We start from the raw sequence: 25782 nt of genomic DNA on the forward strand, positions 1-25782 counted from the left end.
TCAAAGACACAGTACTATCGTGTCCTAGTGGATAGGAGTCCAGTCACACAGTACTATCGTGTCCTAGTGGATAGGAGTCCAGTCAGACAGTACTATCATGTCCTAGTGGATAGGAGTCCAGTCAGACAGTACTATCATGTCCTAGTGGATAGGAATCCCGTCAGACACAGTACTATCGTGTCCTAGTGGATAGGAGTCCAGTCAGACACAGTACTATCGTGTCCTAGCTGATAGGAGTCAAAGACACAGTACTATCGTGTCCTAGTGGATAAGAGTCCAGTCAGACACAGTACTATCATGTCCTAGTGGATAGGAGTCCAGTCAGACACAGTACTATCGTGTCCTAGTGGATAGGAGTCCAGTCAGACACAGTACTATCGTGTCCTAGTGGATAGGAGTCCAGTCAGACACAGTACTATCATGTCCTAGTGGATAGGAGTCCAGTCAGACACAGTACTATCATGTCCTAGTGGATAGGAGTCCAGTCAGACACAGTACTATCGTGTCCTAGTGGATAGGAGTCAGACACAGTACTATCGTGTCCTAGTGGATAGGAGTCAGACACAGTACTATCATGTCCTAGTGGATAGGAGTCCAGTCACACAGTACTATCGTGTCCTAGTGGATAGGAGTCCTGTCAGACACAGTACTATCGTGTCCTAGTGGATAGGAGTCCTGTCAGACACAGTACTATCATGTCCTTGTGGATAGGAGTCCAGTCAGACACAGTACTATCGTGTCCTAGTGGATAGGAGTCCAGTCACACAGTACTATCGTGTCCTAGTGGATAGGAGTCAAAGACACAGTACTATCGTGTCCTAGTGGATAGGACTCCAGTCACACAGTACTATCGTGTCCTAGTGGATAGGAGTCCAGTCAGACACAGTACTATCGTGTCCTAGTGGATAGGAGTCAAAGACACAGTACTATCGTGTCCTAGTGGATAGGAGTCAAAGACACAGTACTATTATGTCCTAGTGGATAGGAGTCCAGTCACACAGTACTATCGTGTCCTAGTGGATAGGAGTCAGACACAGTACTATCGTGTCCTAGTGGATAGGAGTCCAGTCAGTCACAGTACTATCATGTCCTAGTGGATAGGAGTCCAGTCAGACACAGTACTATCGTGTCCTAGTGGATAGGAGTCCAGTCACACAGTACTATCGTGTCCTAGTGGATAGGAGTCCAGTCACACAGTACTATCGTGTCCTAGTGGATAGGAGTCCAGTCAGACACAGTACTATCATGTCCTAGTGGATAGGAGTCCAGTCAGACACAGTACTATCGTGTCCTAGTGGATAGGAGTCCAGTCAGACACAGTACTATCGTGTCCTAGTGGATAGGAGTCCAGTCAGACACAGTACTATCGTGTCCTAGTGGATAGGAGTCAAAGACACAGTACTATCTTGTCCTAGTGGATAGGAGTCCAGTCAGACACAGTACTATCGTGTCCTAGTGGATAGGAGTCCAGTCAGACACAGTACTATCGTGTCCTAGTGGATAGGAGTCAGACACAGTACTATCATGTCCTAGTGGATAGGAGTCCAGTCAGACACAGTACTATCATGTCCTAGTGGATAGGAGTCCAGTCAGACAGAGTACTATCATGTCCTAGTGGATAGGAGTCAAAGACACAGTACTATCGTGTCCTAGTGGATAGGAGTCCAGTCACACAGTACTATCGTGTCCTAGTGGATAGGAGTCCAGTCAGACAGTACTATCATGTCCTAGTGGATAGGAGTCCCGTCAGACACAGTACTATCGTGTCCTAGTGGATAGGAATCCCGTCAGACACAGTACTATCGTGTCCTAGTGGATAGGAGTCCAGTCAGACACAGTACTATCATGTCCTAGTGGATAGGAGTCCAGTCAGACACAGTACTATCGTGTCCTAGTGGATAGGAGTCCAGTCAGACACAGTACTATCGTGTCCTAGTGGATAGGAGTCCAGTCAGACACAGTACTATCATGTCCTAGTGGATAGGAGTCCAGTCAGACACAGTACTATCGTGTCCTAGTGGATAGGAGTCCAGTCAGACACAGTACTATCGTGTCCTAGCTGATAGGAGTCAAAGACACAGTACTATCGTGTCCTAGTGGATAAGAGTCCAGTCAGACACAGTACTATCATGTCCTAGTGGATAGGAGTCCAGTCAGACACAGTACTATCGTGTCCTAGTGGATAGGAGTCCAGTCAGACACAGTACTATCGTGTCCTAGTGGATAGGAGTCCAGTCAGACACAGTACTATCATGTCCTAGTGGATAGGAGTCCAGTCAGACACAGTACTATCATGTCCTAGTGGATAGGAGTCCAGTCAGACACAGTACTATCATGTCCTAGTGGATAGGAGTCCAGTCAGACACAGTACTATCGTGTCCTAGTGGATAGGAGTCAGACACAGTACTATCGTGTCCTAGTGGATAGGAGTCAGACACAGTACTATCATGTCCTAGTGGATTGGAGTCCAGTCACACAGTACTATCATGTCCTAGTGGATAGTCCAGTCAGACACAGTACTATCGTGTCCTAGTGGATAGGAGTCCTGTCAGACACAGTACTATCATGTCCTAGTGGATAGGAGTCCAGTCAGACACAGTACTATCGTGTCCTAGTGGATAGGAGTCCAGTCAGACACAGTACTATCGTGTCCTAGTGGATAGGAGTCCAGTCAGACACAGTACTATCGTGTCCTAGCTGATAGGAGTCAAAGACACAGTACTATCGTGTCCTAGTGGATAAGAGTCCAGTCAGACACAGTACTATCATGTCCTAGTGGATAGGAGTCCAGTCAGACACAGTACTATCGTGTCCTAGTGGATAGGAGTCCAGTCAGACACAGTACTATCGTGTCCTAGTGGATAGGAGTCCAGTCAGACACAGTACTATCATGTCCTAGTGGATAGGAGTCCAGTCAGACACAGTACTATCATGTCCTAGTGGATAGGAGTCCAGTCAGACACAGTACTATCATGTCCTAGTGGATAGGAGTCCAGTCAGACACAGTACTATCGTGTCCTAGTGGATAGGAGTCAGACACAGTACTATCATGTCCTAGTGGATTGGAGTCCAGTCACACAGTACTATCATGTCCTAGTGGATAGTCCAGTCAGACACAGTACTATCGTGTCCTAGTGGATAGGAGTCCTGTCAGACACAGTACTATCATGTCCTAGTGGATAGGAGTCCAGTCAGACACAGTACTATCGTGTCCTAGTGGATAGGAGTCCAGTCACACAGTACTATCGTGTCCTAGTGGATAGGAGTCAAAGACACAGTACTATCGTGTCCTAGTGGATAGGAGTCCAGTCACACAGTACTATCGTGTCCTAGTGGATAGGAGTCCAGTCAGACAGTACTATCATGTCCTAGTGGATAGGAGTCCAGTCAGACAGTACTATCATGTCCTAGTGGATAGGAATCCCGTCAGACACAGTACTATCGTGTCCTAGTGGATAGGAGTCCAGTCAGACAGAGGACTATCATGTCCTAGTGGATAGGAGTCAAAGACACAGTACTATCGTGTCCTAGTGGATAGGAGTCCAGTCACACAGTACTATCGTGTCCTAGTGGATAGGAGTCCAGTCAGACAGTACTATCATGTCCTAGTGGATAGGAGTCCCGTCAGACACAGTACTATCGTGTCCTAGTGGATAGGAATCCCGTCAGACACAGTACTATCGTGTCCTAGTGGATAGGAGTCCAGTCAGACACAGTACTATCATGTCCTAGTGGATAGGAGTCAGACACAGTACTATCATGTCCTAGTGGATAGGAGTCCAGTCAGACACAGTACTATCATGTCCTAGTGGATAGGAGTCCAGTCAGACACAGTACTATCGTGTCCTAGTGGATAGGAGTCCAGTCAGACAGAGTACTATCGTGTCCTAGTGGATAGGAGTCCAGTCAGACACAGTACTATCGTGTCCTAGTGGATAGGAGTCCAGTCAGACACAGTACTATCGTGTCCTAGTGGATAGGAGTCCAGTCAGACAGAGTACTATCATGTCCTAGTGGATAGGAGTCCAGTCAGACACAGTACTATCATGTCCTAGTGGATAGGAGTCCAGTCAGACAGAGTACTATCGTGTCCTAGTGGATAGGAGTCCAGTCAGACACAGTACTATCGTGTCCTAGTGGATAGGAGTCCAGTCAGACACAGTACTATCATGTCCTAGTGGATAGGAGTCCAGTCACACAGTACTATCATGTCCTAGTGGATAGGAGTCCAGTCAGACAGAGTACTATCATGTCCTAGTGGATAGGAGTCCAGTCAGACACAGTACTATCATGTCCTAGTGGATAGGAGTCCAGTCAGACACAGTACTATCGTGTCCTAGTGGATAGGAGTCCCGCCAGACACAGTACTATCGTGTCCTAGTGGATAGGAGTCCCGTCAGACACAGTACTATCGTGTCCTAGTGGATAGGAGTCAAAGACACAGTACTATCAAGTCCTAGTGGATAGGAGTCCAGTCAGACACAGTACTATCGTGTCCTAGTGGATAGGAGTCCAGTCAGTCACAGTACTATCATGTCCTAGTGGATAGGAGTCCAGTCAGACACAGTACTATCGTGTCCTAGTGGATAGGAGTCCCGTCAGACACAGTACTATCGTGTCCTAGTGGATAGGAGTCCAGTCAGACACAGTACTATCATGTCCTAGTGGATAGGAGTCCAGTCAGACACAGTACTATCGTGTCCTAGTGGTTAGGAGTCAAAGACACAGTACTATCGTGTCCTAGTGAATAGGAGTCCAGTCAGACACAGTACTATCGTGTCCTAGTGGATAGGAGTCCAGTCACACAGTACTATCATGTCCTAGTGGATAGGAGTCCAGTCACACAGTACTATCATGTCCTAGTGGATAGGAGTCAAAGACACAGTACTATCATGTCCTAGTGGATAGGAGTCCAGTCAGACACAGTACTATCGTGTCCTAGTGGATAGGAGTCAAAGACACAGTACTATCGTGTCCTAGTGGATAGGAGTCCAGTCACACAGTACTATCGTGTCCTAGTGGATAGAAGTCCAGTCAGACACAGTACTATCATGTCCTAGTGGATAGGAGTCCAGTCAGACAGAGTACTATCGTGTCCTAGTGGATAGGAGTCCAGTCAGACACAGTACTATCGTGTCCTAGTGGATAGGAGTCCAGTCAGACACAGTACTATCGTGTCCTAGTGGATAGGAGTCCAATCAGACACAGTACTATCGTGTCCTAGTGGATAGGAGTCAAAGACACAGTACTATCGTGTCCTAGTGGATAGGAGTCAAAGACACAGTACTATCGTGTCCTAGTGGATAGGAGTCCAGTCAGACACAGTACTATCATGTCCTAGTGGATAGGAGTCAAAGACACAGTACTATCGTGTCCTAGTGGATAGGAGTCAAAGACACAGTACTATCGTGTCCTAGTGGATAGGAGTCCAGTCAGACACAGTACTATCGTGTCCTAGTGGATAGGAGTCCAGTCAGACACAGTACTATCGTGTCCTAGTGGATAGGAGTCCAGTCAGACACAGTACTATCGTGTCCTAGTGGATAGGAGTCAAAGATACAGTACTATCATGTCCTAGTGGATAGGAGTCCAATCAGACACAGTACTATCATGCCCTAGTGGATAGGAGTCCAGTCAGACACAGTACTATCGTGTCCTAGTGGATAGGAGTCCAATCAGACACAGTACTATCGTGTCCTAGTGGATAGGAATCCAGTCAGACACAGTACTATCATGTCCTAGTGGATAGGAGTCCAGTCAGACACAGTACTATCGTGTCCTAGTGGATAGGAGTCCAGTCAGTCACAGTACTATCATGGCCTCGTGGATAGGAGTCCAGTCAGTCACAGTACTATCATGGCCTCGTGGATAGGAGTCCAGTCAGACACAGTACTATCGTGTCCTAGTGGATAGGAGTCCAGTCAGTCACAGTACTATCATGTCCTAGTGGATAGGAGTCCAGTCAGACACAGTACTATCGTGTCCTAGTGGATAGGAGTCCAGTCACACAGTACTATCGTGTCCTAGTGGATAGGAGTCCAGTCAGACACAGTACTATCATGTCCTAGTGGATAGGAGTCAAAGACACAGTACTATCGTGTCCTAGTGGATAGGAGTCCAGTCAGACACAGTACCATTGTGTCCTAGTGGATAGGAGTCCAGTCAGACACAGTACTATCGTGTCCTAGTGGATAGGAGTCAAAGACACAGTACTATCGTGTCCTAGTGGATAGGAGTCCAGTCAGACACTGTACTATCGTGTCCTAGTGGATAGGAGTCCAGTCAGACACAGTACTATCGTGTCCTGGTGGATAGGAGTCCAGTCAGACACAGTACTATCATGTCCTAGTGGATAGGAGTCCAGTCAGACACAGTACTATCGTGTCCTAGTGGATAGGAGTCAAAGACACAGTACTATCGTGTCCTAGTGGATAGGAGTCCAGTCACACAGTACTATCGTGTCCTAGTGGATAGGAGTCCAGTCAGACACAGTACTATCATGTCCTAGTGGATAGGAGTCAAAGACACAGTACTATCGTGTCCTAGTGGATAGGAGTCAAAGACACAGTACTATTATGTCCTAGTGGATAGGAGTCCAGTCACACAGTACTATCGTGTCCTAGTGGATAGGAGTCAGACACAGTGCTATCGTGTCCTAGTGGATAGGAGTCCAGTCAGACACAGTACTATCGTGTCCTAGTGGATGGGAGTCCAGTCAGACACAGTACTATCATGTCCTAGTGGATAGGAGTCCCGTCAGACACAGTACTATCGTATCCTAGTGGATAGGAGTCCCGTCAGACACAGTACTATCGTGTCCTAGTGGATAGGAGTCCCGTCAGACACAGTACTATCGTGTCCTAGTGGATAGGAGTCCCGTCAGACACAGTACTATCGTGTCCTAGTGGATAGGAGTCCCGTCAGACACAGTACTATCGTGTCCTAGTGGATAGGAGTCCAGTCAGACACAGTACTATCATGTCCTAGTGGATAGGAGTCAGACACAGTACTATCGTGTCCTAGTGGATAGGAGTCCAGTCAGACACAGTACTATCATGTCCTAGTGGATAGGAGTCAGACACAGTACTATCATGTCCTAGTGGATAGGAGTCCAGTCAGACACAGTACTATCGTGTCCTAGTGGATAAGAGTCCAGTCAGACACAGTACTATCATGTCCTAGTGGATAGGAGTCCAGTCAGACACAGTACTATCGTGTCCTAGTGGATAGGAGTCCAGTCAGACACAGTACTATCGTGTCCTAGTGGATAGGAGTCCCGTCAGACACAGTACTATCATGTCCTAGTGGATAGGAGTCCAGTCAGACACAGTACTATCATGTCCTAGTGGATAGGAGTCCAGTCAGACACAGTACTATCGTGTCCTAGTGGATAGGAGTCCAGTCACACAGTACTATCATGTCCTAGTGGATAGGAGTCCAGTCAGACACAGTACTATCGTGTCCTAGTGGATAGGAGTCAAAGACACAGTACTATCATGTCCTAGTGGATAGGAGTCCAGTCACACAGTACTATCGTGTCCTAGTGGATAGGAGTCCAGTCAGACACAGTACTATCATGTCCTAGTGGATAGGAGTCCCGTCAGACACAGTACTATCGTGTCCTAGTGGATAGGAGTCCCGTCAGACACAGTACTATCGTGTCCTAGTGGATAGGAGTCCCGTCAGACACAGTACTATCGTGTCCTAGTGGATAGGAGTCCAGTCAGACACAGTACTATCATGTCCTAGTGGATAGGAGTCAAAGACACAGTACTATCGTGTCCTAGTGGATAGGAGTCCAGTCACACAGTACTATCGTGTCCTAGTGGATAGGAGTCCAGTCACACAGTACTATCGTGTCCTAGTGGATAGGAGTCCAGTCAGACACAGTACTATCGTGTCCTAGTGGATAGGAGTCCAGTCAGACACAGTACTATCATGTCCTAGTGGATAGGAGTCCAGTCAGACACAGTACTATTGTGTCCTAGTGGATAGGAGTCCAGTCAGACACAGTACTATCATGTCCTAGTGGATAGGAGTTCAGTCAGACACAGTACTATCGTGTCCTAGTGGATAGGAGTCCAGTCAGACACAGTACTATCATGTCCTAGTGGATAGGAGTCCAGTCAGACACAGTACTATCGTGTCCTAGTGGATAGGAGTCCAGTCAGACACAGTACTATCATGTCCTAGTGGATAGGAGTCCAGTCAGACACAGTACTATCGTGTCCTAGTGGATAGGAGTCCAGTCAGTCACAGTACTATCATGGCCTCGTGGATAGGAGTCCAGTCAGACACAGTACTATCGTGTCCTAGTGGATAGGAGTCCAGTCAGTCACAGTACTATCATGTCCTAGTGGATAGGAGTCCAGTCAGACACAGTACTATCGTGTCCTAGTGGATAGGAGTCCAGTCACACAGTACTATCGTGTCCTAGTGGATAGGAGTCCAGTCACACAGTACTATCGTGTCCTAGTGGATAGGAGTCAAAGACACAGTACTATCGTGTCCTAGTGGATAGGAGTCCAGTCAGACACAGTACCATTGTGTCCTAGTGGGTAGGAGTCCAGTCAGACACAGTACTATCGTGTCCTAGTGGATAGGAGTCAAAGACACAGTACTATCGTGTCCTGGTGGATAGGAGTCAAAGGCACAGTACTATCATGTCCTAGTGGATAGGAGTCCAGTCAGACACAGTACTATCATGTCCTAGTGGATAGGAGTCCAGTCAGACACAGTACTATCATGTCCTAGTGGATAGGAGTCCAGTCAGACACAGTACTATCGTGTCCTAGTGGATAGGAGTCCAGTCAGACACAGTACTATCGTGTCCTAGTGGATAGGAGTCAAAGACACAGTACTATCGTGTCCTAGTGGATAAGAGTCCAGTCAGACACAGTACTATCGTGTCCTAGTGGATAGGAGTCCAGTCAGACACAGTACTATCGTGTCCTAGTGGATAGGAGTCCAGTCAGACACAGTACTATCGTGTCCTAGTGGATAGGAGTCCAGTCAGACACAGTACTATCATGTCCTAGTGGATAGGAGTCCAGTCAGACACAGTACTATCGTGTCCTAGTGGATAGGAGTCAGACACAGTACTATCATGTCCTAGTGGATAGGAGTCAGACACAGTACTATCATGTCCTAGTGGATAGGAGTCCAGTCACACAGTACTATCATGTCCTAGTGGATAGTCCAGTCAGACACAGTACTATCGTGTCCTAGTGGATAGGAGTCCAGTCAGACACAGTACTATCATGTCCTAGTGGATAGGAGTCCAGTCAGACACAGTACTATCGTGTCCTAGTGGATAGGAGTCCAGTCACACAGTACTATCATGTCCTAGTGGATAGGAGTCAAAGACACAGTACTATCGTGTCCTAGTGGATAGGAGTCCAGTCACACAGTACTATCGTGTCCTAGTGGATAGGAGTCCAGTCAGACACAGTACTATCATGTCCTAGTGGATAGGAGTCAAAGACACAGTACTATCGTGTCCTAGTGGATAGGAGTCAAAGACACAGTACTATCATGTCCTAGTGGATAGGAGTCCAGTCACACAGTACTATCGTGTCCTAGTGGATAGGAGTCAGACACAGTACTATCGTGTCCTAGTGGATAGGAGTCCAGTCAGACACAGTACTATCGTGTCCTAGTGGATAGGAGTCCAGTCAGACACAGTACTATCATGTCCTAGTGGATAGGAGTCCCGTCAGACACAGTACTATCGTGTCCTAGTGGATAGGAGTCCCGTCAGACACAGTACTATCGTGTCCTAGTGGATAGGAGTCCCGTCAGACACAGTACTATCGTGTCCTAGTGGATAGGAGTCCCGTCAGACACAGTACTATCGTGTCCTAGTGGATAGGAGTCCAGTCAGACACAGTACTATCATGTCCTAGGGGATAGGAGTCAGACACAGTACTATCGTGTCCTAGTGGATAGGAGTCCAGTCAGACACAGTACTATCGTGTCCTAGTGGATAGGAGTCCAGTCAAACACAGTACTATCGTGTCCTAGTGGATAGGAGTCCAGTCACACAGTACTCTCATGTCCTAGTGGATAGGAGTCAAAGACACAGTACTATCGTGTCCTAGTGGATAGGAGTCCAGTCACACAGTACTATCGTGTCCTAGTGGATAGGAGTCCAGTCAGACACAGTACTATCGTGTCCTAGTGGATAGGAGTCCAGTCAGACAGTACTATCATGTCCTAGTGGATAGGAGTCCAGTCAGACACAGTACTATCGTGTCCTAGTGGATAGGAGTCCAGTCACACAGTACTATCGTGTCCTAGTGGATAGGAGTCAAAGACACAGTACTATCGTGTCCTAGTGGATAGGAGTCCAGTCACACAGTACTATCGTGTCCTAGTGGATAGGAGTCCAGTCAGACAGTACTATCATGTCCTAGTGGATAGGAGTCCAGTCAGACAGTACTATCATGTCCTAGTGGATAGGAATCCCGTCAGACACAGTACTATCGTGTCCTAGTGGATAGGAGTCCAGTCAGACAGAGGACTATCATGTCCTAGTGGATAGGAGTCAAAGACACAGTACTATCGTGTCCTAGTGGATAGGAGTCCAGTCACACAGTACTATCGTGTCCTAGTGGATAGGAGTCCAGTCAGACAGTACTATCATGTCCTAGTGGATAGGAGTCCCGTCAGACACAGTACTATCGTGTCCTAGTGGATAGGAATCCCGTCAGACACAGTACTATCGTGTCCTAGTGGATAGGAGTCCAGTCAGACACAGTACTATCATGTCCTAGTGGATAGGAGTCAGACACAGTACTATCATGTCCTAGTGGATAGGAGTCCAGTCAGACACAGTACTATCATGTCCTAGTGGATAGGAGTCCAGTCAGACACAGTACTATCGTGTCCTAGTGGATAGGAGTCCAGTCAGACAGAGTACTATCGTGTCCTAGTGGATAGGAGTCCAGTCAGACACAGTACTATCGTGTCCTAGTGGATAGGAGTCCAGTCAGACACAGTACTATCGTGTCCTAGTGGATAGGAGTCCAGTCAGACAGAGTACTATCATGTCCTAGTGGATAGGAGTCCAGTCAGACACAGTACTATCATGTCCTAGTGGATAGGAGTCCAGTCAGACAGAGTACTATCGTGTCCTAGTGGATAGGAGTCCAGTCAGACACAGTACTATCGTGTCCTAGTGGATAGGAGTCCAGTCAGACACAGTACTATCATGTCCTAGTGGATAGGAGTCCAGTCAGACACAGTACTATCATGTCCTAGTGGATAGGAGTCCAGTCACACAGTACTATCATGTCCTAGTGGATAGGAGTCCAGTCAGACAGAGTACTATCATGTCCTAGTGGATAGGAGTCCAGTCAGACACAGTACTATCATGTCCTAGTGGATAGGAGTCCAGTCAGACACAGTACTATCGTGTCCTAGTGGATAGGAGTCCCGCCAGACACAGTACTATCGTGTCCTAGTGGATAGGAGTCCCGTCAGACACAGTACTATCGTGTCCTAGTGGATAGGAGTCAAAGACACAGTACTATCAAGTCCTAGTGGATAGGAGTCCAGTCAGACACAGTACTATCGTGTCCTAGTGGATAGGAGTCCAGTCAGTCACAGTACTATCATGTCCTAGTGGATAGGAGTCCAGTCAGACACAGTACTATCGTGTCCTAGTGGATAGGAGTCCCGTCAGACACAGTACTATCGTGTCCTAGTGGATAGGAGTCTAGTCAGACACAGTACTATCATGTCCTAGTGGATAGGAGTCCAGTCAGACACAGTACTATCGTGTCCTAGTGGTTAGGAGTCAAAGACACAGTACTATCGTGTCCTAGTGAATAGGAGTCCAGTCAGACACAGTACTATCGTGTCCTAGTGGATAGGAGTCCAGTCACACAGTACTATCATGTCCTAGTGGATAGGAGTCCAGTCACACAGTACTATCATGTCCTAGTGGATAGGAGTCAAAGACACAGTACTATCATGTCCTAGTGGATAGGAGTCCAGTCAGACACAGTACTATCGTGTCCTAGTGGATAGGAGTCAAAGACACAGTACTATCGTGTCCTAGTGGATAGGAGTCCAGTCACACAGTACTATCGTGTCCTAGTGGATAGAAGTCCAGTCAGACACAGTACTATCATGTCCTAGTGGATAGGAGTCCAGTCAGACAGAGTACTATCGTGTCCTAGTGGATAGGAGTCCAGTCAGACACAGTACTATTGTGTCCTAGTGGATAGGAGTCCAGTCAGACACAGTACTATCGTGTCCTAGTGGATAGGAGTCCAATCAGACACAGTACTATCGTGTCCTAGTGGATAGGAGTCAAAGACACAGTACTATCGTGTCCTAGTGGATAGGAGTCAAAGACACAGTACTATCGTGTCCTAGTGGATAGGAGTCCAGTCAGACACAGTACTATCATGTCCTAGTGGATAGGAGTCAAAGACACAGTACTATCGTGTCCTAGTGGATAGGAGTCAAAGACACAGTACTATCGTGTCCTAGTGGATAGGAGTCCAGTCAGACACAGTACTATCGTGTCCTAGTGGATAGGAGTCCAGTCAGACACAGTACTATCGTGTCCTAGTGGATAGGAGTCCAGTCAGACACAGTACTATCGTGTCCTAGTGGATAGGAGTCAAAGATACAGTACTATCATGTCCTAGTGGATAGGAGTCCAATCAGACACAGTACTATCATGCCCTAGTGGATAGGAGTCCAGTCAGACACAGTACTATCGTGTCCTAGTGGATAGGAGTCCAATCAGACACAGTACTATCGTGTCCTAGTGGATAGGAATCCAGTCAGACACAGTACTATCATGTCCTAGTGGATAGGAGTCCAGTCAGACACAGTACTATCGTGTCCTAGTGGATAGGAGTCCAGTCAGTCACAGTACTATCATGGCCTCGTGGATAGGAGTCCAGTCAGTCACAGTACTATCATGGCCTCGTGGATAGGAGTCCAGTCAGACACAGTACTATCGTGTCCTAGTGGATAGGAGTCCAGTCAGTCACAGTACTATCATGTCCTAGTGGATAGGAGTCCAGTCAGACACAGTACTATCGTGTCCTAGTGGATAGGAGTCCAGTCACACAGTACTATCGTGTCCTAGTGGATAGGAGTCCAGTCAGACACAGTACTATCATGTCCTAGTGGATAGGAGTCAAAGACACAGTACTATCGTGTCCTAGTGGATAGGAGTCCAGTCAGACACAGTACCATTGTGTCCTAGTGGATAGGAGTCCAGTCAGACACAGTACTATCGTGTCCTAGTGGATAGGAGTCAAAGACACAGTACTATCGTGTCCTAGTGGATAGGAGTCCAGTCAGACACTGTACTATCGTGTCCTAGTGGATAGGAGTCCAGTCAGACACAGTACTATCGTGTCCTGGTGGATAGGAGTCCAGTCAGACACAGTACTATCATGTCCTAGTGGATAGGAGTCCAGTCAGACACAGTACTATCGTGTCCTAGTGGATAGGAGTCAAAGACACAGTACTATCGTGTCCTAGTGGATAGGAGTCCAGTCACACAGTACTATCGTGTCCTAGTGGATAGGAGTCCAGTCAGACACAGTACTATCATGTCCTAGTGGATAGGAGTCAAAGACACAGTACTATCGTGTCCTAGTGGATAGGAGTCAAAGACACAGTACTATTATGTCCTAGTGGATAGGAGTCCAGTCACACAGTACTATCGTGTCCTAGTGGATAGGAGTCAGACACAGTGCTATCGTGTCCTAGTGGATAGGAGTCCAGTCAGACACAGTACTATCGTGTCCTAGTGGATGGGAGTCCAGTCAGACACAGTACTATCATGTCCTAGTGGATAGGAGTCCCGTCAGACACAGTACTATCGTATCCTAGTGGATAGGAGTCCCGTCAGACACAGTACTATCGTGTCCTAGTGGATAGGAGTCCCGTCAGACACAGTACTATCGTGTCCTAGTGGATAGGAGTCCCGTCAGACACAGTACTATCATGTCCTAGTGGATAGGAGTCCAGTCAGACACAGTACTATCGTGTCCTAGTGGATAGGAGTCCAGTCAGACACAGTACTATCGTGTCCTAGTGGATAGGAGTCCAGTCACACAGTACTATCATGTCCTAGTGGATAGGAGTCAGACACAGTACTATCGTGTCCTAGTGGATAGGAGTCCAGTCAGACACAGTACTATCATGTCCTAGTGGATAGGAGTCAGACACAGTACTATCATGTCCTAGTGGATAGGAGTCCAGTCAGACACAGTACTATCGTGTCCTAGTGGATAGGAGTCCCGTCAGACACAGTACTATCATGTCCTTAGTGGATAGGAGTCCCGTCAGACACAGTACTATCGTGTCCTAGTGGATAGGAGTCCCGTCAGACACAGTACTATCGTGTCCTAGTGGATAGGAGTCCAGTCAGACACAGTACTATCATGTCCTAGTGGATAGGAGTCAGACACAGTACTATCGTGTCCTAGTGGATAGGAGTCCAGTCAGACACAGTACTATCATGTCCTAGTGGATAGGAGTCAGACACAGTACTATCATGTCCTAGTGGATAGGAGTCCAGTCAGACACAGTACTATCGTGTCCTAGTGGATAAGAGTCCAGTCAGACACAGTACTATCATGTCCTAGTGGATAGGAGTCCAGTCAGACACAGTACTATCGTGTCCTAGTGGATAGGAGTCCAGTCAGACACAGTACTATCGTGTCCTAGTGGATAGGAGTCCCGTCAGACACAGTACTATCATGTCCTAGTGGATAGGAGTCCAGTCAGACACAGTACTATCATGTCCTAGTGGATAGGAGTCCAGTCAGACACAGTACTATCGTGTCCTAGTGGATAGGAGTCCAGTCACACAGTACTATCATGTCCTAGTGGATAGGAGTCCAGTCAGACACAGTACTATCGTGTCCTAGTGGATAGGAGTCAAAGACACAGTACTATCATGTCCTAGTGGATAGGAGTCCAGTCACACAGTACTATCGTGTCCTAGTGGATAGGAGTCCAGTCAGACACAGTACTATCATGTCCTAGTGGATAGGAGTCCCGTCAGACACAGTACTATCGTGTCCTAGTGGATAGGAGTCCCGTCAGACACAGTACTATCGTGTCCTAGTGGATAGGAGTCCCGTCAGACACAGCACTATCGTGTCCTAGTGGATAGGAGTCCAGTCAGACACAGTACTATCATGTCCTAGTGGATAGGAGTCAAAGACACAGTACTATCGTGTCCTAGTGGATAGGAGTCCAGTCACACAGTACTATCGTGTCCTAGTGGATAGGAGTCCAGTCACACAGTACTATCGTGTCCTAGTGGATAGGAGTCCAGTCAGACACAGTACTATCGTGTCCTAGTGGATAGGAGTCCAGTCAGACACAGTACTATCATGTCCTAGTGGATAGGAGTCCAGTCAGACACAGTACTATTGTGTCCTAGTGGATAGGAGTCCAGTCAGACACAGTACTATCATGTCCTAGTGGATAGGAGTTCAGTCAGACACAGTACTATCGTGTCCTAGTGGATAGGAGTCCAGTCAGACACAGTACTATCATGTCCTAGTGGATAGGAGTCCAGTCAGACACAGTACTATCGTGTCCTAGTGGATAGGAGTCCAGTCAGACACAGTACTATCATGTCCTAGTGGATAGGAGTCCAGTCAGACACAGTACTATCGTGTCCTAGTGGATAGGAGTCCAGTCAGTCACAGTACTATCATGGCCTCGTGGATAGGAGTCCAGTCAGACACAGTACTATCGTGTCCTAGTGGATAGGAGTCCAGTCAGTCACAGTACTATCATGTCCTAGTGGATAGGAGTCCAGTCAGACACAGTACTATCGTGTCCTAGTGGATAGGAGTCCAGTCACACAGTACTATCGTGTCCTAGTGGATAGGAGTCCAGTCACACAGTACTATCGTGTCCTAGTGGATAGGAGTCAAAGACACAGTACTATCGTGTCCTAGTGGATAGGAGTCCAGTCAGACACAGTACCATTGTGTCCTAGTGGGTAGGAGTCCAGTCAGACACAGTACTATCGTGTCCTAGTGGATAGGAGTCAAAGACACAGTACTATCATGTCCTAGTGGATAGGAGTCCAGTCAGACACAGTACTATCGTGTCCTGGTGGATAGGAGTCAAAGGCACAGTACTATCATGTCCTAGTGGATAGGAGTCCAGTCAGACACAGTACTATCATGTCCTAGTGGATAGGAGTCCAGTCAGACACAGTACTATCGTGTCCTAGTGGATAGGAGTCCAGTCAGACACAGTACTATCGTGTCCTAGTGGATAGGAGTCAAAGACACAGTACTATCGTGTCCTAGTGGATAAGAGTCCAGTCAGACACAGTACTATCGTGTCCTAGTGGATAGGAGTCCAGTCAGACACAGTACTATCGTGTCCTAGTGGATAGGAGTCCAGTCAGACACAGTACTATCGTGTCCTAGTGGATAGGAGTCCAGTCAGACACAGTACTATCATGTCCTAGTGGATAGGAGTCCAGTCAGACACAGTACTATCATGTCCTAGTGGATAGGAGTCCAGTCAGACACAGTACTATCGTGTCCTAGTGGATAGGAGTCAGACACAGTACTATCATGTCCTAGTGGATAGGAGTCCAGTCACACAGTACTATCATGTCCTAGTGGATAGTCCAGTCAGACACAGTACTATCGTGTCCTAGTGGATAGGAGTCCAGTCAGACACAGTACTATCATGTCCTAGTGGATAGGAGTCCAGTCAGACACAGTACTATCGTGTCCTAGTGGATAGGAGTCCAGTCACACAGTACTATCATGTCCTAGTGGATAGGAGTCAAAGACACAGTACTATCGTGTCCTAGTGGATAGGAGTCCAGTCACACAGTACTATCGTGTCCTAGTGGATAGGAGTCCAGTCAGACACAGTACTATCATGTCCTAGTGGATAGGAGTCAAAGACACAGTACTATCGTGTCCTAGTGGATAGGAGTCAAAGACACAGTACTATCATGTCCTAGTGGATAGGAGTCCAGTCACACAGTACTATCGTGTCCTAGTGGATAGGAGTCAGACACAGTACTATCGTGTCCTAGTGGATAGGAGTCCAGTCAGACACAGTACTATCGTGTCCTAGTGGATAGGAGTCCAGTCAGACACAGTACTATCATGTCCTAGTGGATAGGAGTCCCGTCAGACACAGTACTATCGTGTCCTAGTGGATAGGAGTCCCGTCAGACACAGTACTATCGTGTCCTAGTGGATAGGAGTCCCGTCAGACACAGTACTATCGTGTCCTAGTGGATAGGAGTCCCGTCAGACACAGTACTATCGTGTCCTAGTGGATAGGAGTCCAGTCAGACACAGTACTATCATGTCCTAGGGGATAGGAGTCAGACACAGTACTATCGTGTCCTAGTGGATAGGAGTCCAGTCAGACACAGTACTATCGTGTCCTAGTGGATAGGAGTCCAGTCAAACACAGTACTATCGTGTCCTAGTGGATAGGAGTCCAGTCACACAGTACTCTCATGTCCTAGTGGATAGGAGTCAAAGACACAGTACTATCGTGTCCTAGTGGATAGGAGTCCAGTCACACAGTACTATCGTGTCCTAGTGGATAGGAGTCCAGTCAGACACAGTACTATCGTGTCCTAGTGGATAGGAGTCCAGTCAGACAGTACTATCATGTCCTAGTGGATATGAGTCAGACACAGTACTATCATGTCCTAGTGGATAGGAGTCCAGTCAGACACAGTACTATCATGTCCTAGTGGATAGGAGTCCAGTCAGACAGAGTACTATCATGTCCTAGTGGATAGGAGTCAAAGACACAGTACTATCATGTCCTAGTGGATAGGAGTCAAAGACACAGTACTATCATGTCCTAGTGGATAGGAGTCCAGTCACACAGTACTATCGTGTCCTAGTGGATAGGAGTCCAGTCAGACACAGTACTATCATGTCCTAGTGGATAGGAGTCCCGTCAGACACAGTACTATCGTGTCCTAGTGGATAGGAGTCCCGTCAGACACAGTACTATCGTGTCCTAGTGGATAGGAGTCCCGTCAGACACAGTACTATCGTGTCCTAGTGGATAGGAGTCCAGTCAGACACAGTACTATCATGTCCTAGTGGATAGGAGTCAAAGACACAGTACTATCGTGTCCTAGTGGATAGGAGTCCAGTCACACAGTACTATCGTGTCCTAGTGGATAGGAGTCCAGTCAGACACAGTACTATCGTGTCCTAGTGGATAGGAGTCCAGTCAGACACAGTACTATCGTGTCCTAGTGGATAGGAGTCCAGTTAGACACAGTACTATCATGTCCTAGTGGATAGGAGTCCAGTCAGACACAGTACTATCGTGTCCTAGTGGATAGGAGTCCAGTCAGACACAGTACTATCGTGTCCTAGTGGATAGGAGTCCAGTCAGACACAGTACTATCATGTCCTAGTGGATAGGAGTTCAGTCAGACACAGTACTATCGTGTCTTAGTGGATAGGAGTCCAGTCAGACACAGTACTATCGTGTCCTAGTGGATAGGAGTCCAGTCAGACACAGTACTATCATGTCCTAGTGGATAGGAGTCCAGTCAGACACAGTACTATCGTGTCCTAGTGGATAGGAGTCCAGTCAGACACAGTACTATCGTGTCCTAGTGGATAGGAGTCCAGTCAGACACAGTACTATCATGTCCTAGTGGATAGGAGTACAGTCAGACACAGTACTATCATGTCCTAGTGGATAGGAGTACAGTCAGACACAGTACTATCATGTCCTAGTGGATAGGAGTCCAGTCAGACACAGTACTATCGTGTCCTAGTGGATAGGAGTCCAGTCAGACACAGTACTATCGTGTCCTAGTGGATAGGAGTCCAGTCAGACACAGTACTATCGTGTCCTAGTGGATAGGAGTCAGACAGAGTACTATCATGTCCTAGTGGATAGGAGTCCAGTCAGACACAGTACTATCGTGTCCTAGTGGATAGGAGTCCAGTCAGACACAGTACTATCATGTCCTAGTGGATAGGAGTCAAAGACACAGTACTATCATGTCCTAGTGGATAGGAGTCCAGTCAGACACAGTACTATCGTGTCCTAGTGGATAGGAGTCCAGTCAGACACAGTACTATCGTGTCCTAGTGGATAGGAGTCAGACACAGTACTATCATGTCCTAGTGGATAGGAGTCCAGTCAGACACAGTACTATCGTGTCCTAGTGGATAGGAGTCCAGTCAGACACAGTACTATCATGTCCTAGTGGATAGGAGTCCAGTCAGACACAGTACTATCGTGTCCTAGTGGATAGGAGTCCAGTCAGACACAGTACTATCGTGTCCTAGTGGATAGGAGTCCAGTCAGACACAGTACTATCATGTCCTAGTGGATAGGAGTCCAGTCAGACACAGTACTATCATGTCCTAGTGGATAGGAGTCCAGTCACACAGTACTATCATGTCCTAGTGGATAGGAGTCCAGTCAGACACAGTACTATCGTGTCCTAGTGGATAGGAGTCCAGTCACATAGTATTATCATGTCCTAGTGGATAGGAGTCCAGTCAGACACAGTACTATCATGTCCTTATTGGATAGGAGTCCCGTCAGACACAGTACTATCGTGTCCTAGTGGATAGGAGTCCAGTCAGACACAGTACTATCATGTCCTAGGGGATAGGAGTCAGACACAGTACTATCGTGTCCTAGTGGATAGGAGTCCAGTCAGACACAGTACTATCGTGTCCTAGTGGATAGGAGTCCAGTCAAACACAGTACTATCGTGTCCTAGTGGATAGGAGTCCAGTCACACAGTACTCTCATGTCCTAGTGGATAGGAGTCAAAGACACAGTACTATCGTGTCCTAGTGGATAGGAGTCCAGTCACACAGTACTATCGTGTCCTAGTGGATAGGAGTCCAGTCAGACACAGTACTATCGTGTCCTAGTGGATAGGAGTCCAGTCAGACAGTACTATCATGTCCTAGTGGATATGAGTCAGACACAGTACTATCATGTCCTAGTGGATAGGAGTCCAGTCAGACACAGTACTATCATGTCCTAGTGGATAGGAGTCCAGTCAGACAGAGTACTATCATGTCCTAGTGGATAGGAGTCAAAGACACAGTACTATCATGGCCTAGTGGATAGGAGTCAAAGACACAGTACTATCATGTCCTAGTGGATAGGAGTCCAGTCACACAGTACTATCGTGTCCTAGTGGATAGGAGTCCAGTCAGACACAGTACTATCATGTCCTAGTGGATAGGAGTCCCGTCAGACACAGTACTATCGTGTCCTAGTGGATAGGAGTCCCGTCAGACACAGTACTATCGTGTCCTAGTGGATAGGAGTCCCGTCAGACACAGTACTATCGTGTCCTAGTGGATAGGAGTCCAGTCAGACACAGTACTATCATGTCCTAGTGGATAGGAGTCAAAGACACAGTACTATCGTGTCCTAGTGGATAGGAGTCCAGTCACACAGTACTATCGTGTCCTAGTGGATAGGAGTCCAGTCAGACACAGTACTATCGTGTCCTAGTGGATAGGAGTCCAGTCAGACACAGTACTATCGTGTCCTAGTGGATAGGAGTCCAGTTAGACACAGTACTATCATGTCCTAGTGGATAGGAGTCCAGTCAGACACAGTACTATCGTGTCCTAGTGGATAGGAGTCCAGTCAGACACAGTACTATCGTGTCCTAGTGGATAGGAGTCCAGTCAGACACAGTACTATCATGTCCTAGTGGATAGGAGTTCAGTCAGACACAGTACTATCGTGTCTTAGTGGATAGGAGTCCAGTCAGACACAGTACTATCGTGTCCTAGTGGATAGGAGTCCAGTCAGACACAGTACTATCATGTCCTAGTGGATAGGAGTCCAGTCAGACACAGTACTATCGTGTCCTAGTGGATAGGAGTCCAGTCAGACACAGTACTATCGTGTCCTAGTGGATAGGAGTCCAGTCAGACACAGTACTATCATGTCCTAGTGGATAGGAGTCCAGTCAGACACAGTACTATCGTGTCCTAGTGGATAGGAGTCAGACAGAGTACTATCATGTCCTAGTGGATAGGAGTCCAGTCAGACACAGTACTATCGTGTCCTAGTGGATAGGAGTCCAGTCAGACACAGTACTATCATGTCCTAGTGGATAGGAGTCAAAGACACAGTACTATCATGTCCTAGTGGATAGGAGTCCAGTCAGACACAGTACTATCGTGTCCTAGTGGATAGGAGTCCAGTCAGACACAGTACTATCGTGTCCTAGTGGATAGGAGTCAGACACAGTACTATCATGTCCTAGTGGATAGGAGTCCAGTCAGACACAGTACTATCGTGTCCTAGTGGATAGGAGTCCAGTCAGACACAGTACTATCATGTCCTAGTGGATAGGAGTCCAGTCAGACACAGTACTATCGTGTCCTAGTGGATAGGAGTCCAGTCAGACACAGTACTATCGTGTCCTAGTGGATAGGAGTCCAGTCAGACAGTACTATCATGTCCTAGTGGATATGAGTCAGACACAGTACTATCATGTCCTAGTGGATAGGAGTCCAGTCAGACACAGTACTATCATGTCCTAGTGGATAGGAGTCCAGTCAGACAGAGTACTATCATGTCCTAGTGGATAGGAGTCAAAGACACAGTACTATCATGTCCTAGTGGATAGGAGTCAAAGACACAGTACTATCATGTCCTAGTGGATAGGAGTCCAGTCACACAGTACTATCGTGTCCTAGTGGATAGGAGTCCAGTCAGACACAGTACTATCATGTCCTAGTGGATAGGAGTCCCGTCAGACACAGTACTATCGTGTCCTAGTGGATAGGAGTCCAGTCAGACACAGTACTATCATGTCCTAGTGGATAGGAGTCAAAGACACAGTACTATCGTGTCCTAGTGGATAGGAGTCCAGTCACACAGTACTATCGTGTCCTAGTGGATAGGAGTCCAGTCAGACACAGTACTATCGTGTCCTAGTGGATAGGAGTCCAGTCAGACACAGTACTATCGTGTCCTAGTGGATAGGAGTCCAGTTAGACACAGTACTATCATGTCCTAGTGGATAGGAGTCCAGTCAGACACAGTACTATCGTGTCCTAGTGGATAGGAGTCCAGTCAGACACAGTACTATCGTGTCCTAGTGGATAGGAGTCCAGTCAGACACAGTACTATCATGTCCTAGTGGATAGGAGTTCAGTCAGACACAGTACTATCGTGTCTTAGTGGATAGGAGTCCAGTCAGACACAGTACTATCGTGTCCTAGTGGATAGGAGTCCAGTCAGACACAGTACTATCATGTCCTAGTGGATAGGAGTCCAGTCAGACACAGTACTATCGTGTCCTAGTGGATAGGAGTCCAGTCAGACACAGTACTATCGTGTCCTAGTGGATAGGAGTCCAGTCAGACACAGTACTATCATGTCCTAGTGGATAGGAGTCCAGTCAGACACAGTACTATCGTGTCCTAGTGGATAGGAGTCAGACAGAGTACTATCATGTCCTAGTGGATAGGAGTCCAGTCAGACACAGTACTATCGTGTCCTAGTGGATAGGAGTCCAGTCAGACACAGTACTATCATGTCCTAGTGGATAGGAGTCAAAGACACAGTACTATCATGTCCTAGTGGATAGGAGTCCAGTCAGACACAGTACTATCGTGTCCTAGTGGATAGGAGTCCAGTCAGACACAGTACTATCGTGTCCTAGTGGATAGGAGTCAGACACAGTACTATCATGTCCTAGTGGATAGGAGTCCAGTCAGACACAGTACTATCGTGTCCTAGTGGATAGGAGTCCAGTCAGACACAGTACTATCATGTCCTAGTGGATAGGAGTCCAGTCAGACACAGTACTATCGTGTCCTAGTGGATAGGAGTCCAGTCAGACACAGTACTATCATGTCCTAGTGGATAGGAGTCCAGTCAAACACAGTACTATCGTGTCCTAGTGGATAGGAGTCCAGTCAGACACAGTACTATCATGTCCTAGTGGATAGGAGTCAGACACAGTACTATCGTGTCCTAGTGGATAGGAGTCCAGTCAGACACAGTACTATCATGTCCTAGTGGATAGGAGTCCAGTCAGACACAGTACTATCATGTCCTAGTGGATAGGAGTCCAGTCACACAGTACTATCATGTCCTAGTGGATAGGAGTCCAGTCAGACACAGTACTATCGTGTCCTAGTGGATAGGAGTCCAGTCACATAGTATTATCATGTCCTAGTGGATAGGAGTCCAGTCAGACACAGTACTATCATGTCCTTATTGGATAGGAGTCCAGTCAGACACAGTACTATCATGTCCTAGTGGATAGGAGTCCAGTCAGACACAGTACTATCGTGTCCTAGTGGATAGGAGTCAAAGACACAGTACTATCGTGTCCTAGTGGATAGGAGTCCAGTCAGACACAGTACTATCGTGTCCTAGTGGATAGGAGTCCAGTCAGACACAGTACTATCGTGTCCTAGTGGATAGGAGTCCAGTCAGACACAGTACTATCGTGTCCTAGTGGATAGGAGTCAAAGACACAGTACTATCGTGTCCTAGTGGATAGGAGTCCAGTCACACAGTACTATCGTGTCCTAGTGGATAGGAGTCCAGTCAGACACAGTACTATCGTGTCCTAGTGGATAGGAGTCCAGTCAGACACAGTACTATCGTGTCCTAGTGGATAGGAGTCCAGTCAGACACAGTACTATCATGTCCTAGTGGATAGGAGTCAGACACATTACTATCGTGTCCTAGTGGATAGGAGTCCAGTCAGACACAGTACTATCATGTCCTCGTGGATAGGAGTTCAGGAGTTTTTTTAGCCACTGTGCTGTTGCTTGCTCTCTGAGGGTCTAGACTGAGGTACTGTAAAGCTGGACTCCTAGGCCGGGGCACTGTAAAGCTCATTGGGGGTCTAGACCGGGGTACTGTAAAGCTCGTTGGTTGTCTAGACCGGGGTACTGTAAAGCTCATTGAGGGTCTAGACCGGGGTACTGTAAAGCTCATTGAGGGTCTAGACCGGGGTACTGTAAAGCTCATTGAGGGTCTAGACCGGGGTACTGTAAAGCTCATTGAGGGTCTAGACCGGGGTACTGTAAAGCTCTGAGGATCTAGACCGGGGTACTGTAAAGCTCATTGTGCCCTGTTGTTAAAAGGGCTATAATGGTACGCTGGCTTTTATTGATAAAATTGACCATGCCTCTTTGTCCACTGTTGATGATGTCATGGTGCAGGTACTACAGAGGCGCGGTGGGGGCCCTGTTGGTCTATGACATCGCCAAGCACCTGACCTATGAAAATGTGGAGCGGTGGTTGAAAGAGCTGAGAGACCATGCAGACACCAACATCGTCATCATGCTGGTCGGCAACAAGAGCGACCTGCGCCACCTCCGGGCCGTGCCCACCGACGAGGCCCGGGCGTTCGCAGGTTAGAGATGCCTCTCCGTTCTGAACTAGTGTCAGACGCTGAACAAGCTGTTCATTTCTGTTTTCTACTTTCCTTCATTTATGATGCTGCTGTCTCACAAAAAATGTATGTTTTAATGTCACTTTTTATGCTTGCATTCATTCCTGTGGAATGTTCCATGACTGGTACAGCCTGGTACAGTCTCTGTTCCATAACTGGTAGTCTCTAATGTTCCATAACTGGTAGTCTCTAATGTTCCATAACTGGTAGTCTCTAATGTTCCATAACTGGTAGTCTCTAATGTTCCATAACTGGTAGTCTCTAATGTTCCATAACTGGTACAGCCTGGTACAGTCTCTGTTCCATAACTGGTAGTCTCTAATGTTCCATAACTGGTAGTCTCTAATGTTCCATAACTGGTAGTCTCTAATGTTCCATAACTGGTACAGCCTGGTACAGTCTCTGTTCCATAACTGGTAGTCTCTAATGTTCCATAACTGGTAGTCTCTAATGTTCCATAACTGGTAGTCTCTAATGTTCCATGACTGGTACAGCCTGGTACAGTCTCTGTTCCGTAACTGGTAGTCTCTAATGTTCCGTAACTGGTAGTCTCTAATGTTCCATAACTGGTAGTCTCTAATGTTCCATAACTGGTAGTCTCTAATGTTCCATAACTGGTAGTCTCTAATGTTCCATAACTGGTAGTCTCTAATGTTCCATAACTGGTGGTCTCTAATGTTCCATAACTGGTAGTCTCTAATGTTCCATAACTGGTAGTCTCTAATGTTCCATAACTGGTGGTCTCTAATGTTCCATAACTGGTGGTCTCTAATGTTCCATAACTGGTAGTCTCTAATGTTCCATAACTGGTACAGCCTGGTACAGTCTCTGTTCCGTAACTGGTAGTCTCTAATGTTCCATAACTGGTAGTCTCTAATGTTCCATAACTGGTAGTCTCTAATGTTCCATAACTGGTAGTCTCTAATGTTCCATAACTGGTAGTCTCTAATGTTCCATAACTGGTAGTCTCTAATGTTCCATAACTGGTACAGCCTGGTACAGTCTCTGTTCCGTAACTGGTAGTCTCTAATGTTCCATAACTGGTAGTCTCTAATGTTCCATAACTGGTGGTCTCTAATGTTCCATAACTGGTAGTCTCTAATGTTCCATAACTGGTACAGCCTCTAACTTATTTTCTTCCGTTGTTTTTGTTCCCTCAGAGAAAAACGGTTTGTCTTTCCTCGAGACGTCAGCCCTGGATTCCACCAACGTTGAAACGGCTTTCCAGACCATTCTGACAGGTGTGTGTGTGTCATGTTCTTTTTTCTTCTGTCACACCTGTTGATTTCATCTGCTATCTTGGCAAGACAGACTGTCATATCCAATCTTCTCTCTCCCTCCCTTTC

The 25782-nt window shown here is 47.1% G+C and overlaps 1 protein-coding gene across 1 annotated transcript in view; it reads left to right on the forward strand.

Moving 5' to 3' along the window:
* LOC129834840 (ras-related protein Rab-11A) overlaps positions 1-25782 on the forward strand; it is a 44032-nt gene that overhangs the window by 9608 nt on the left and 8642 nt on the right. The window contains exons 3-4 of the mRNA XM_055900155.1: positions 24204-24397; positions 25597-25677. Coding sequence (XP_055756130.1) covers positions 24204-24397; positions 25597-25677 — 275 coding nt within the window. The remainder of the gene's footprint in view (positions 1-24203; positions 24398-25596; positions 25678-25782) is intronic.

This window comes from Salvelinus fontinalis, chromosome 35 (assembly GCF_029448725.1).
Source record: "Salvelinus fontinalis isolate EN_2023a chromosome 35, ASM2944872v1, whole genome shotgun sequence".
NCBI lineage: Eukaryota > Metazoa > Chordata > Actinopteri > Salmoniformes > Salmonidae > Salvelinus > Salvelinus fontinalis.